Source organism: Mustela nigripes, chromosome 13 (genome assembly GCF_022355385.1).
Source record: "Mustela nigripes isolate SB6536 chromosome 13, MUSNIG.SB6536, whole genome shotgun sequence".
NCBI lineage: Eukaryota > Metazoa > Chordata > Mammalia > Carnivora > Mustelidae > Mustela > Mustela nigripes.
This window is the reverse complement of record NC_081569.1, coordinates 127,451,608-127,464,033: the sequence shown is the minus strand read 5'-3', so window position 1 is coordinate 127,464,033 and position 12,426 is coordinate 127,451,608. Positions and strand designations below refer to the sequence as shown.

Sequence of the window (12,426 nt, the reverse complement as noted above, 5' to 3'; positions counted from 1 at the left end):
GTGGCAAGCATTGCTGGTTCTTGGTGCGAACATGTGGTTGGCCCTACGGACTCCTCAGATCCTGGGGTAGGATATAGGTGCAGAAGGGGAGAGTGTATAGCCCAGCCAAGGACTCTATTTGGCCAGGCCTATGGTCATATTGCATTTGACCCCTTTCCTCTGCCCTTGGCTGTGCCTTTTTGTCACTTTTGTGATATGCCCTATATTTCTATCCCTAGTTTGTAGCTTGATGGGTCCGATGGTACCTCTCCTGGTTTGCTTTTTTATTCAGGAATACAGCTTGACCCTTTTGGTTATGCTGCTCTGAGTATGGGAAATATTAATAAGATAGAGCCTCCTCTCTGGGTCTTACTTTCCATATCTGTACAACAGGATGAATGGCGTTCCTACCTGTTAGGGTTTTGGTGAGAACTGAATAAGATGAGCTATATAAAGCACTTAGCAGCAGCCCAGAGAATATTCGATAAATGTGAACTTTATTATGAGTTGGTAGTGCCTTGTGTCAGGGATATAGAGACATCCCATTTTATCCCTACATTTACCCTGACGTGTGATGTTGGATACAGTAATTGGCTCAGGAACAGACACATGACCTAAGCTAAATCAGTGAGAGGCTTCCCAGGGAATTTTACCAGAATTACCAGGAAACCAGCTGCTCTATTTTCTCTAGTGCTGCCAGGTTTTATCTCGGTTACCACATGGGGACAATCCACCTGATCATGAGGGCCACACAGGAGAAAACAGGTGTTCTTAATTTAGTAGGTATTAAGACAGACTCAGAGTCCAATACCAGCTCTGTTACTCTGTCCATAGGCACGTGTCTTAATTTCTCGGAGCCTGACTTTTCTTGTGTGTAAATGCAGATACCAGTATTGATTGAGATGATCTATTAACCATTCAATACATATTGCTGAGCACTTACTGTAGGCCAGACCCAGCTTAGAAACTGGTGATAAAAGCAGTGAATGAAATAGACAAGACTACTGTTGTGAAGCTTGTATTTAAAGGGGGTATAAACAATAAAAGCAGAGACCCATCCTGTGATATCAAATAGTGTTTAGTTCCCTGAGGAAGGAAAAGCAGGGTAAGTGGCAGAGAGGGGTCCCTATTTTAGAGAAGTGGTAAAGGAAGGTCTTTCTGAGGAAGTAATCTTTGAGCTAATACCTACAGAAAATGAGAAACTTAAGTGCCTGACAAAGACTGTTCAGTCTAGGGGCTAGCACATGCACAGGCTGCAGGCAGGACCTGCTCAATTAGTGTTCATTTCTTCTGTTGTGACGAGATCTGAGGACTGGCTCTTGTCACCTTGCACCTTCCTCCTTCTGTTCCCCTACCTCTGGCACTCATGCTGATCTTGGTGAAAAAAATTTCTGATGAAAATAAATTCTGGCCCAATCTGGCTGAAAAATTCTGGCCACCTCTGTTAGGAATGCTATGCTCAAAGCAGGGATTGGGACAGCAACCCTGGGGAGGAAGGATTTGACCACAGCTGCCCCCCTTCACCTACTGTCTTCAGCATCACAACCAGGGAAGAAGTAAATTAGGGCATTTCTACTTCACCAAGTACCCCACAGACTCTTATCCTGTATTCAACAATAACCTCAGCCACAAGTGCGTAACATCAGCACACATATTTTTAAGTTCAAAAAACATGTTCCTATAGTTTGGGGGAAGATCTGGTTCTTCTAACCATGGGGGAAAAGGAGGGACCCTCCATCTGTTGCTGTTGTGTTTATAGAAGAGAGCTCAGCCAGGGAGCCCTCTTGCCTTACTCTTCATTTGGACCACGTAATTTCACAAGGGAGGAATCCGAGCTCCCCCAACTCACTACTTAGACACATACAAACACCCCCACACACACCCCTGGTAAGCTCTGGGGAGTGTGAGGCAGGCTGCACAGCCATCCTCCTGGAGGCGAGGCCCAGCCAAATCTTTTGGGACCCCACCTGGTGAACTCTGTCTTGGGTCTGACCTATTTTCTAGGAGAGAAAATAGAATATAGATTTAAATGCAGTGGTGCTCTGGAAAACTACAGGCCCAGCAGTATGAGAAAAGAAAACAGTAGGGGGGAGCAGAGGAAATGCTGATATGGGTGAGGGCGCCGTCTCTCCTGGATCAATCTTAGCTGGTCGTCAACTGCCTTTTCTTCTGCAATTTGCCCCCATTTTTCTCCACTAAAAATTGATATATCTACACGCATTTACATATTTATCTTTCCTCTGAGCAGTCCTGGGGCTCAGTGCTCCTCCCCCAGACATAGACTCCAGGCTGAAGACCATTAGTAAGCACAGACAGAAGGAGCTCTGGGGATGGTCACCCTGGAAGTGGGACAGCAGCAAGGCATGGAGTCAGAAACACCCTCAGCTGCATCCTAGATCAGCCTTCCTTGCCTGTGTGACCACAGGAAAGACTTTTAATACTCTTGTCCTCTCATATATGAAGGTAATAAAATTACAAGCTAATGTTGAGGGCTTTCTAAAGGTAGGTACTGTTCCAAGCTCTTCACAACCACCCTAGGAGGTAGGGACCATAATCATACCTATTTTACAGTTGATAGAACTGAAGCACAGAAATATCTAGTAGCTGGCCCAAGGTCTACACAGCCTGTAGACCCAGAGCCTGAATCCTGGCAATCCAGCTGTGGATCTCGCTCTCTGCGCCAATTCCTATGGCCTGGCCTGAGTCACGTGGCCACACTTAGAGCTAAGGTGGGGTCATCTTTACCAAGCCGCATGGATTAAGGGTGGGAAAGGGTTCCCCAAAAGATAGCTGGGACTTGTGACACAAAGAAGGGGTAAAGCATGGACAGACAGTATAACAGATGAATATGGTTGAGGTTCTGATTCCCTCCTGCCCCTGTCAGGCTTTGCCATTTCATTCTGTTGGTCAGAATTGAATGTGGAGATTCAAATTACTCACTGCTTCTTGGGACAGGGGCCAGGTTACACTATATGTCTCTATTTCATGTTAGACACAATGCTCAGAACTGCCTCCAGCTCACTGACACAACTAGAAACTGAGGCTGGACCCTGACCCCTCACTGAAGGAGGTTTTTCTCGGTATTCTTGTTGCCCCTCTTTGGCAAGAAGAGCTACTGTATGTTTTACGCTCAGGGCTAGAACTGAGGCCAGTTAAAGCGTTAGGAGGGAATGGAATTTTCTTGGACCCCTGTTCCTATTCTCCTACAACCTTTTAATTCCTCCTTGCCCTACTTCCCACTGAGGAGGAGGATGGGAGGAGAAAGACCCAAGAGAGGGGAGGGCTGGCACAGATCTCTTCATTCATAAGCAGAATTGTTGAACTGAAATCTCACACACACACACACACACAGCTTTAATTCCTGTAGGCTCTTGGTGTTTCCAGGGAGCCTTCTGGTCAACATTTCTTGGTAATTCTGTCTGTGGTCATTCAAATTGGTAACAATCAGCACAGGTAATATATGCAGTGTTTGCCTTGTACTGAGTTAAATGCTTTAAAAGTATTTAATCTTCTAACACTGCCATGAAGGAGGTTCTGCTCTCTTCCCATTGTATAGCTGAGGCAAACAACTCAAACGTTCTGGATTGACCTACAGCCTTTCAGTAGGCTGGGATTTGAACCCAGATGGGTCTGTCTCCAGAGTTTAAAACTATAAACACAATGTTCAAATGGGCAACTTAGTTTCGAAAGAACTTTGGAGTTCCATGATATCCTGCCTCCCTTGGGTGTTGGTGTTTCCAAGAGCCTGTTTCCATGAACAACAGTGTTGAAAGTCCCACCACTGAACTCCCCCACATGTAAATAGTTTGATATCCTGCTTAATGAAAGGGTATTCTAACGACCACTATTCTAGGCTGTCCATCAGTCACAGTTAATTGCCCTGCTTAGTTATTTATACAGAGTGTTTTCCCTTCCCATCTCTTCTATTTTGCCACTTTTCTTCTTGCTGCCACTTTACCCTGAATCTCAAACAACTCACCAGAAAATGTGAAAGGGGGTGTGGCTGAGGAATGATTCAGAGCTCTCTAGAAGTCTCTTTGGGCAGATACAGCTTCTAGGGAATACAAGGTGTGGGCTGGAGAAATGCTTAGCTGTTGCTGTGTATTTGCCCCTCCTGGATGTGTGGGCACAGCTCTGTTAGGTCAGCACCTGGATTTTCCTGGGGCAAGAGTTCTAGTGTCTGTGAATCTTGCTGCAGCTTGACAAATCTGATTGCAGCAAATTAGAGGCACAGTAAATAAAACCCATGACTTACTCACGGGGTAGCTAAGAGGGTCTCCTTTGTGGTTCCAGGGTGCTCACTTTAGCTAAAAACTGAATTTGGGTCCCCTATGCCTCTGAGGAACCTGGGTTTCCAATGAACAAATGTTGAACTGGGTGGGATTCAAGGGGTCTAGAGTCTTATGTATTATGTAGTCTCTGTACCTGAACTAAGTGTGTGACCTTGGGCAAGTCTCTCAACCTCTTTCATCTCCCCCACATCTTAACCAAAAATGAATTAAACTAGATGATGTCTGTGGGTATCCCAGGTCTACCATTTTGTGATTCTAAGTGAGTCACCCGGGATTGTTAGGATGGCCAATGGTTTCCTGAAGCAGCCCCCTGTTCCATTTCCTCAGAAAGGTATATCCTTTCAGGTTGGGTCTAGAGGTTTGTTTGTTTGTTTTTTTAAGATTTTATTTATTTATTTGAGAGGTAGAATGAGAGGAAAGAGCATGAGAAAGGAGAAGTGAGAGGGAGAAGCAGACCCCCTGCTGAGCAGCGAGCCCGATGTGGGATTTGATCCTGGGACTCTGGGATCATGACCTGAGCCAAAGGCAGTTGCTTAACCAACCGAGCCACCCAGGTGCCCTGGGTCTAGAGGTTTTGACAAAGCTCCGGCTTGCTTTCAATTTGGCTTCTCAGCAGGATTCTATCTTACATTTGAGGGGAGGAGGATGAGATTGTGTTCATGAGGATGATGGGAGTAAACCGCTCTTCATTTTTTGAAAGTTCATTGGCTTAATTCAAATGTCAACCTTCCTAGGGCTGGATGTCTATCTGTAGTTGTCTAAAGTGATTTCGAATGGCAATTCCTGTCATTAATGATGGGGTGAAAAGCAAGAAGAAAAATTAAAGGGGGAGGCAGAATTTCAATTTGTGTGGCAAATGATCTACTCACACGCAATCTCCCGCATACATACTGCTGTCTGTGATGAAGGATGGTCACTGGGAATACTGGAGAGGGAGGGGATTATAAATGTTTTGTTATCTTCTGTCCTTCAGTCCTATGTCGTAAATAATGCTGCAACTTGCTCTCCATTCTCATGCCTCTTTTTCTTTGTTCCTCAAGGATGTGGTTTATTATTTTTTCCCTCTGCGGGAAAACTTGCTTGACATCATGTCCAGTGTTCTGTATCTGGAGGCAAGGGGGATTTGCTTGGGTGGTGTTATGCAGAAATCAACCAGAATATTTTAACCAATATTCTTGCAGGATTCCAGTCTGCTTGGCCAGAGCCCTATCTGATTCCAGGATGATATCTTTCCGGACAGATGTGCAGCTCACCTCTCTTGCTACATGCACAGTGGAAAGGGAGCTTGGTCCCTCGGCTTGCATGGGTGGTTTTTGGGTGAAGGTAGAACTAAGTGCTCAGAAGCTGAGTACCTCTGGGGTCTTGCATGAACATGATAGTCATGCAAGGGCACATTGCACTGTGTGTGTGTGTGCTTCTAACACTCTTCTTCCTTTTTCTCCCCCTTTCTCTCCTCTGCCTTTCCCTCTCTTTGAAAATGCTGCCACAGATGTCAGTCAAGGTCCAGGTGAGTCTCTGTGTTTACACAGCTGCCGTGGAAATTTCCCCTCTGCCAGATTGTGCATGGTTTGATTCTGAGTGAGACCTTTTTCTAGGGACTCTAAACAGAGCAGAGATCTAAGTACACTGCATTTTCATTGATTTGGGTTGAGAAGAAATGCCTTGAATTGATGTATTTGTATTGGTTTTGAAAACCATTTTAAAACCAAAGGAATGTGATTCCCATGCTTATACAGTCACCTCCTTCTGATTAACATTTCTGGGTGAATCAAAGAAGTGGAAAATGAGCACTTTTGGAAATATTTTTTAAAGATATTCTTAAGATATGAATTCTCCAATTTAATGAGCATTTTTGCCTTATCATATCTAGATCTACTTATCTTCTATAGCTTCATGTGGTTAAAAGTTGAAGATATGACATACTTAGCATGGAAAATATGTGGGTGAAAGAAGTCTTCTTTCTTTTTATTCTAAGAAATGGCTTTCTCCCCACCCCGCAATGAAATTAGCAGTTTTTAAATGGTTGTGTAACCAATACATGCTCACTGTATTAACAAAAAAAAAAAAAAGAAAAAAAAAAGAAAAAGAAGAGGAATGGTTTTTGTCAATGAACAAATGGCAGAGCCATTCTTATGCTAATTGTGCATTTCTTTGATTAAAATGCACATTCATCCAGAGTTCTAACCGTAAGCATTGTCTGTGCATCTGTGTGTGCACACACATGTGTATACACATACACACACACAAGCTCATATGAGAGGATACAACCATATATGGATAAAAAGTATCAGATGCTTTAGAATGATTTGGAGACTTTTCTAAACTGGATAGAATTTTGAGTTAAGAGGAGTAATTAACGCTATCAAGTAAAAAGGGAATATTGTCATTCTCAACTATTTTCACATACACTTTCTTATTTAGTCCTTTTAATGTTGAAATTGTGGAATAATAGTGGAAATTGAGGGCCAGCAGTTTGTGCCATTTGCCCAAGGTTGTAGGGCTTATCAGCGGTAGCACTGGGATTTGAACTTAGGACTTTGTGACTCCAAAGCCCATGCACACTCCATTAGAACACACTGAAAATTCCATCACTGAAAATTTCCAGCAATTGAAGGCCTTGTAAACATTTCCTAATGGGACTATTGTCTATTTTTCTTTAGAGATAATTTGATGTTATCCTATGGGGAAGGGGAATAAAACTCCAAAAACCACTCAAGGTGCCTCGTTTCAGAGCCGCAACCCTGCTGGGGTTATTAGCAGTTTTTTTTTCCAAATGAATTTACCCTTTTTTTTTTTTTTTTTTTTTAACTATCTAGAAGAATCAACCAGACTTAAGTAGGGTTTTTGGCCATTGATTTATGTGGTATATTACATAACATAAAAGAAAGTTATCTCCCAGCTAATAAATAGGGTTTCACTGTCTTTGTTTTCTTCTCTCCACACCCTACTTTTGAAAATAAACAGTGTTCTAACTGATGCATAGGACAGCATTTCCTAGGAAGATTCCATTAGATTAATTTTGTATTTAATAATATTTTACTCAAGTATTTATTGAGAACTTACATGTACCAGGCACTGTTGTAGGCACTAGGAATAGAACAGAGGACAAAATAGAAAACAATCCCTGTCCTCATGGATCTTTTATTCTACTCAAGGGAAGACAATGAGCTATATGTACACACACATTATACATATTACATATATGTATGTATTATGTATATTACATGAGAGGGTGGATGATGAGCACTGGGGAGAAAGACGAAACTGGCGCCTCTATAAATTAGATTCCTCTAATTTATAGAGGAATCTCAGGAAAGGCCTCCCTGTTAAGATGATGTTTTCTGAAATGCCTTAAGGTGGTGAGGTAGGAGCCCAACACCTCAAGTTTTGTTTGTAGAAGTGCCAGTTGGCTCAACCCCTCCTCCTCCTGGTTCCTGGCCGAGATGTGAACCAGGATCCCTGTGTTGACTTGTGTGTGCTGTGGGAATGAAATCCCGCCACTGTGGGGCTGCCTCCGACCAAGGGTAGGGGGGAGGGCGCCATTTTGTAATTCTCACAAAGGCGCCTACTGGTCCTGGATGAAACAATATGGTGGAGTGAAATGCCACAGACACACAGGCTCCTGTCTATCTTTCCAGAGGGGTGGAGGTCAGTAGGTGACGCTCCCTCACATCACAGCAACTGTAACTAGCCCCACACGGCCCTATTCCAATTCCACAGCCATTCTCTCATCTTATTCTCTTAATAACCCTCTGAGGTGTGTCCGTTGAGCCCCATTCTTCTGCTGAGGAAGTTGAGGCCAGGACGTTAGGTGACATGTTGAGGTCACCCAGGCATCCAGGAGCTGGGTCAAGAGGGGCTTCCAGCCTGATTCCATATCCGCCACTCTGCTGCCCTTGAGGTGTCAGGAGCTGATTGCCAATCCTCTATCTCCCCACCCCAGCCCCTTGGTTTTTGTGGTTTCTGAGCTGGAAATGGGTCACCAGTTCCGAACCTTTCCCTGGGGCAGGACAGGGCGGGAGGCCACGGAGCTGCCCAGCCCGGGCTGAGGTGAACTGCCTCCTTCCGCCTCTTGGAGCCGCCCAGGCAATGCGGAGCCAGCAGGGTTGCGGCTCTGAAACGAGGCGCCTTGAGTGGTTCTTGGAGTTTTTTTCCCCTTCCCCACAGGAAGACAAATTGGGGATTTTATAAGCTAATGTAACTCTTTACCCAGGGGTGGCGGGAAGGCTGTGAGGGATGGTTGATCAATTTTACGTGCTGAGGGTGTCGTGAGAAGTTTCCTACTGGAAACCGTTGGCAACGGGGGCCCGCAGGAGGCACCTTCCCCAAGGTCCAGGAGACAGGCTGGGGGTGCAGAGAGACTGCGCTGGAAACTCAGGAGAAGAGAGGCAGGCCATACCTCCTGCACTTCCGTGTGGGAAGACCCATGGCCCCTCCTCCTCCATCTGGTCTTGAGTTGGGAGGTTAGGATAATGGGGTAGCATCAGGCCAATGTGGTGAAGGGGAGGAGGGACACTTCGCTCTGCTTTAACTCTTCACATCAGTCCTTCAGGCGGGTGTTACCGTCCTCTCTCAGACGAGAGAGGCCTCAGAGAGGGTCGGTCACTGCCCACAGTCTCCGGCTGCTGGTACGAGACCAGGATCTCCCATCCGTCTACCTCTAGAGCTTGTACTCTCTCTCTTCGAAACCCTGGCATTTCCATGACAGAGCTGTGGGCCAGGGGCGCTGCTTGTCGTCTGCATTCTTCACTTCCTGTGCGGTGCGTGGCACATAGTAGGGCCTGAAAAATATTCACTGTACAGAGAGTGTGGGAACAAGTACCAAGGCATTGTGTGTCTGTAAGGTCCTGAGGCAGCTCAAAGGGACAACTATTTTACTTTTCAGAGGAGGAAACTGAGGCCCGGGTGGAGAAGGGACATCTCCAAGGCCGGGTAACACATTGGTGGCCTGGAGGAGACCCCTGTCAGGCATTTATCACATGCCCCTGGCCCACTGGGATTTGTCACTGGTTTTCCTGTGCTGCCTGGGGGATCAGCTGTGGGCAGTACGAGCCCCCTCTCTACCATGCTATGCCCTCTGCTCTCTCCCTCTTCCTGTGTGTTCCAGAACTCTCTGCCAAGGGGAGAACAAGCCCTTTGGAGGAGAGGGAGGATCTAGGGGGGCAGAGAACAGTGCTGGGTTCTGTGGGCCCAAGACCCCTCTCTTCCCCTCCCCCAGCGCCACTCCCTGCAGCCATGAGGGGCTGCTTCTGGTGCTCCAATGACAGTCTTTCTCTTCAGAAGGGATAATTTCTCAGGCTCTGCCTGCTGATTAGAGCTGGAATTTAAATGAATAACTGTGACCTTGTGGAAGTGCCCTAGTTATTCAGAGGCCCGATGAGGAAATAGGCCTCTTGCTTCGGTCCATCAGAGCCTTGGCAGGCGCGGGAGGAGGGGCTGCTGTCTGCCAGGGCCCAGAGGAGGTCCCGGCGTGCTGTTGCCCGAAGCAACTGACGGCCTCTGCTGGAGCCTCTCTCTGTCCGCTCTTGATCTCTGCCCTCGGTGTCTTCCCTCTCAGTTTCAGTCATCTTGGGGCTGTCCTGAGAGACCGGACCTGGTGATTTATCCTGAGCCCTGCCCTGTCTCCGGGGAGTCCAGCTTGAAGAACGCTGAGCCCAAAGTCAGGACGCAGCACTGTTGTGTCTGACTTGTGTGATGGACACAAAGGTTTGCCCTAGAACTTACTGCTCAGAGACGGACCCTCGGAACCACAGCACTGGCCTCACACAGGAGCTTGTTAGAAAAGCAGAATCTCAGGCCCCACCCCAGAACTGCTGAGTCAGAATCTGCTTTTTACCAAGACACCCAGGTGTGCACACATCAAGGCTTGAGACCCACTGACCTGAAGTGCCCGGCTTATCCTCCTCTTTGGGGCCAGCGGGGCTGTGTCTACTGAGGAAGGCGCTGTCCACCACGTGACTGCTGGTTTCTCGACTCTTCTCCTGGGTACACAGTGCAACGTGGCTCTGGGTACACAGGGGTTGGGAGGGTGACTGGGCTTAGGGAAAGGAAAGGGAATGAACACTTCCTGACCACTGAGTCTGTGACCATCACTGTTCCGGCACTTTCCATGTAAGAGTTTACAAAGTGAGGCAGGGTAGCTCAGGTTAGCACAGGGTTCCCTCAGGCGCTCAGGGGCTAACTCCAACCCGTTGCCTCCTTCTATAGGGCCTTTGAGCTACAGATGGCTTTTCACGTTATAAATAGTTGAAAGCAGTCAAAAGAATAATTTGTGATGCACATATTTTATGAAATTCCGATTTCAGTGTTCATAAAGTTTTATCAGAACACAGGCACGCTTCTTCATTTCTGCTTTGTCTCTGGTTTGCTTTGCGAAGGCGGAGTGGAGTAGCTGTGTGGCGAGACGAGTCTAGAAGACTTACCATCTGGCCTGTTACAGAAAAAGTTTGCCACCCCTGGGTTAGAGCATAGACTTGGAGCCAGATGGCTGGGTTGATATCCTGGCTTTCTCCCAGACAGTAGGTGCTGTTTAAGTTAACTTCCCCTTGTGGGTCCCACTTTCCTCATCTGTAAAATGGGGACAGTACATACCTACCTCACGTGGCTCTTGTGAAGGTTACGTGAGTTCACGCATGTCGAGTCTTTAGAACAGTGCCTGGCACATAGTAAGTCATGTGTAAATTAGCTTGTATTCTAAGTTAGCTCATTTGATCCTTTCCACACGTTTTCATTTCACAGGTCAAGATGGCCTCAGAGAAGTTTAAAAGAAAAGACATTCTTTTGCCTGTCCTGGTCTCCCACAGTGTTCGGAGGCGTGCTCCCAGTGCTGGAGAGCCCCTCAAAAGACATCTGCTATGCTTCCCTGTGACACATTCTCTTCCATCCGTCCTGATCTTTATGTTCTCAATGATGAGATCCCTCAGACTTAGATCCTGGCCACCACGGCTCTGAAATGAGGCCAAGGAATCCCAAAGAGTGGAGGGAGGCAAAGAGACCGATATTCACAGGGTCCCACGGTGTGCCAGGCACCCATCATGGATGAGGAACCTAGGGCTCCAAGATGTTAGATCCTTTGCCCAGGGTCAGAACCCGGTATGGTAGGTACCAGGACTAAAACACTTAGCTGGGATTTCTGCCCTGTCATTCTGTTTCCTTCTAGTTCTGCTACTTTCCCTGGGGGTTGTGTGGCCTTGGTTAAGTCATGAAACCTCTCTGGGCCTTAAGGGTCTTTTCTTTGATGTGAAAGGCTTGAATCAGATGGCCTCTCTCTTCTTTCATTCTGAGGATCCATGATTCGGCCTCCAACTGAGATACTCAGGCAATAGCAATCAGGAAAGTGCCTTCTCTTTTACAGAAGACCTAAGGCTCCTAACTCCAGTGCTAAGCATAACATATTTTGTCTTTTCCTTCCTCTTCTTTTGGGCAATAGCCCCATTTGCTTTTCTCCTTTATTTATTAGGGAAAACACCTGGCATTCATTGAGCTTGTATTTTGAGCCAGGAGTTAAATACTATTTTGGCATGCATCATTTAATTCTTTTGACAGCCTCAGGAGGTAGATTTTGTTATTAGACCCATTCCACACACAAGCAAATTGAGGTTCAGGGATGTCCACTCACCAGTTTTATCCAGTAAAAAGTGGCAGAGCAGGATGCAAACCCTGGTGTGTGTGGCCCGAGAGATCACTCATGGTGAGTTCCAGCAGGACATACACTCCACAGAGATATACTCCTGTTCACTCATTCTGTGCTCTGGGTCCAGATCAGTGCCAGTATGTAGTGGGAATAGAATAATAAATACTGGGTCAGTGAATAAATAGTGCTTGGGACTCAGCTCTTAGTTTTACTCCTCACTTCTCAGAAAAAAATCTGCTTTTTGTATAGGGGTTCATCCTGAGATGGGAGGTAATCGAATTTTATTCAGTGCCCATCTTGGGCTCGGGTCAGTGGAGGATGCAGGCAGTGGGGAATCCACCAGGGCTGTGTGTAATTGGATTGGAAGGGGGCCCTTGGCTGGGCTGACAGTGATCAGCTTCCAGCCAGTTGCCCACAGGGGCCGAGGAAGACCCCCTTGGCTGCTGTAGCTCTTCTTGATGAATAAGTGTGAATAGGGAGCTGCTTCCCAGCCTGCCTCCGGCTGTAGCTAAGTTAAGGAAG

The 12,426-nt window shown here is 46.5% G+C and overlaps 1 protein-coding gene across 31 annotated transcripts in view; it reads left to right on the top strand.

Annotated features, from left to right (window-relative positions):
* Positions 1-12,426, top strand: part of NRXN3 (neurexin 3) — a 1,559,048-nt gene that overhangs the window by 93,150 nt on the left and 1,453,472 nt on the right. For 21 of the 31 annotated variants that reach the window (XR_009399187.1, XR_009399186.1, XR_009399185.1 and 18 more), the window contains exon 3: positions 5,761-5,778. The exons of the other annotated variants lie outside the window; for them this stretch is intronic. Coding sequence is in view for 18 of the 21 variants with exons in the window: in XM_059373618.1 (XP_059229601.1) it covers positions 5,761-5,778 (18 nt within the window). In the remaining 3 variants the exon portion in view is untranslated. The remainder of the gene's footprint in view (positions 1-5,760; positions 5,779-12,426) is intronic. 31 annotated transcript variants of the gene reach the window in all.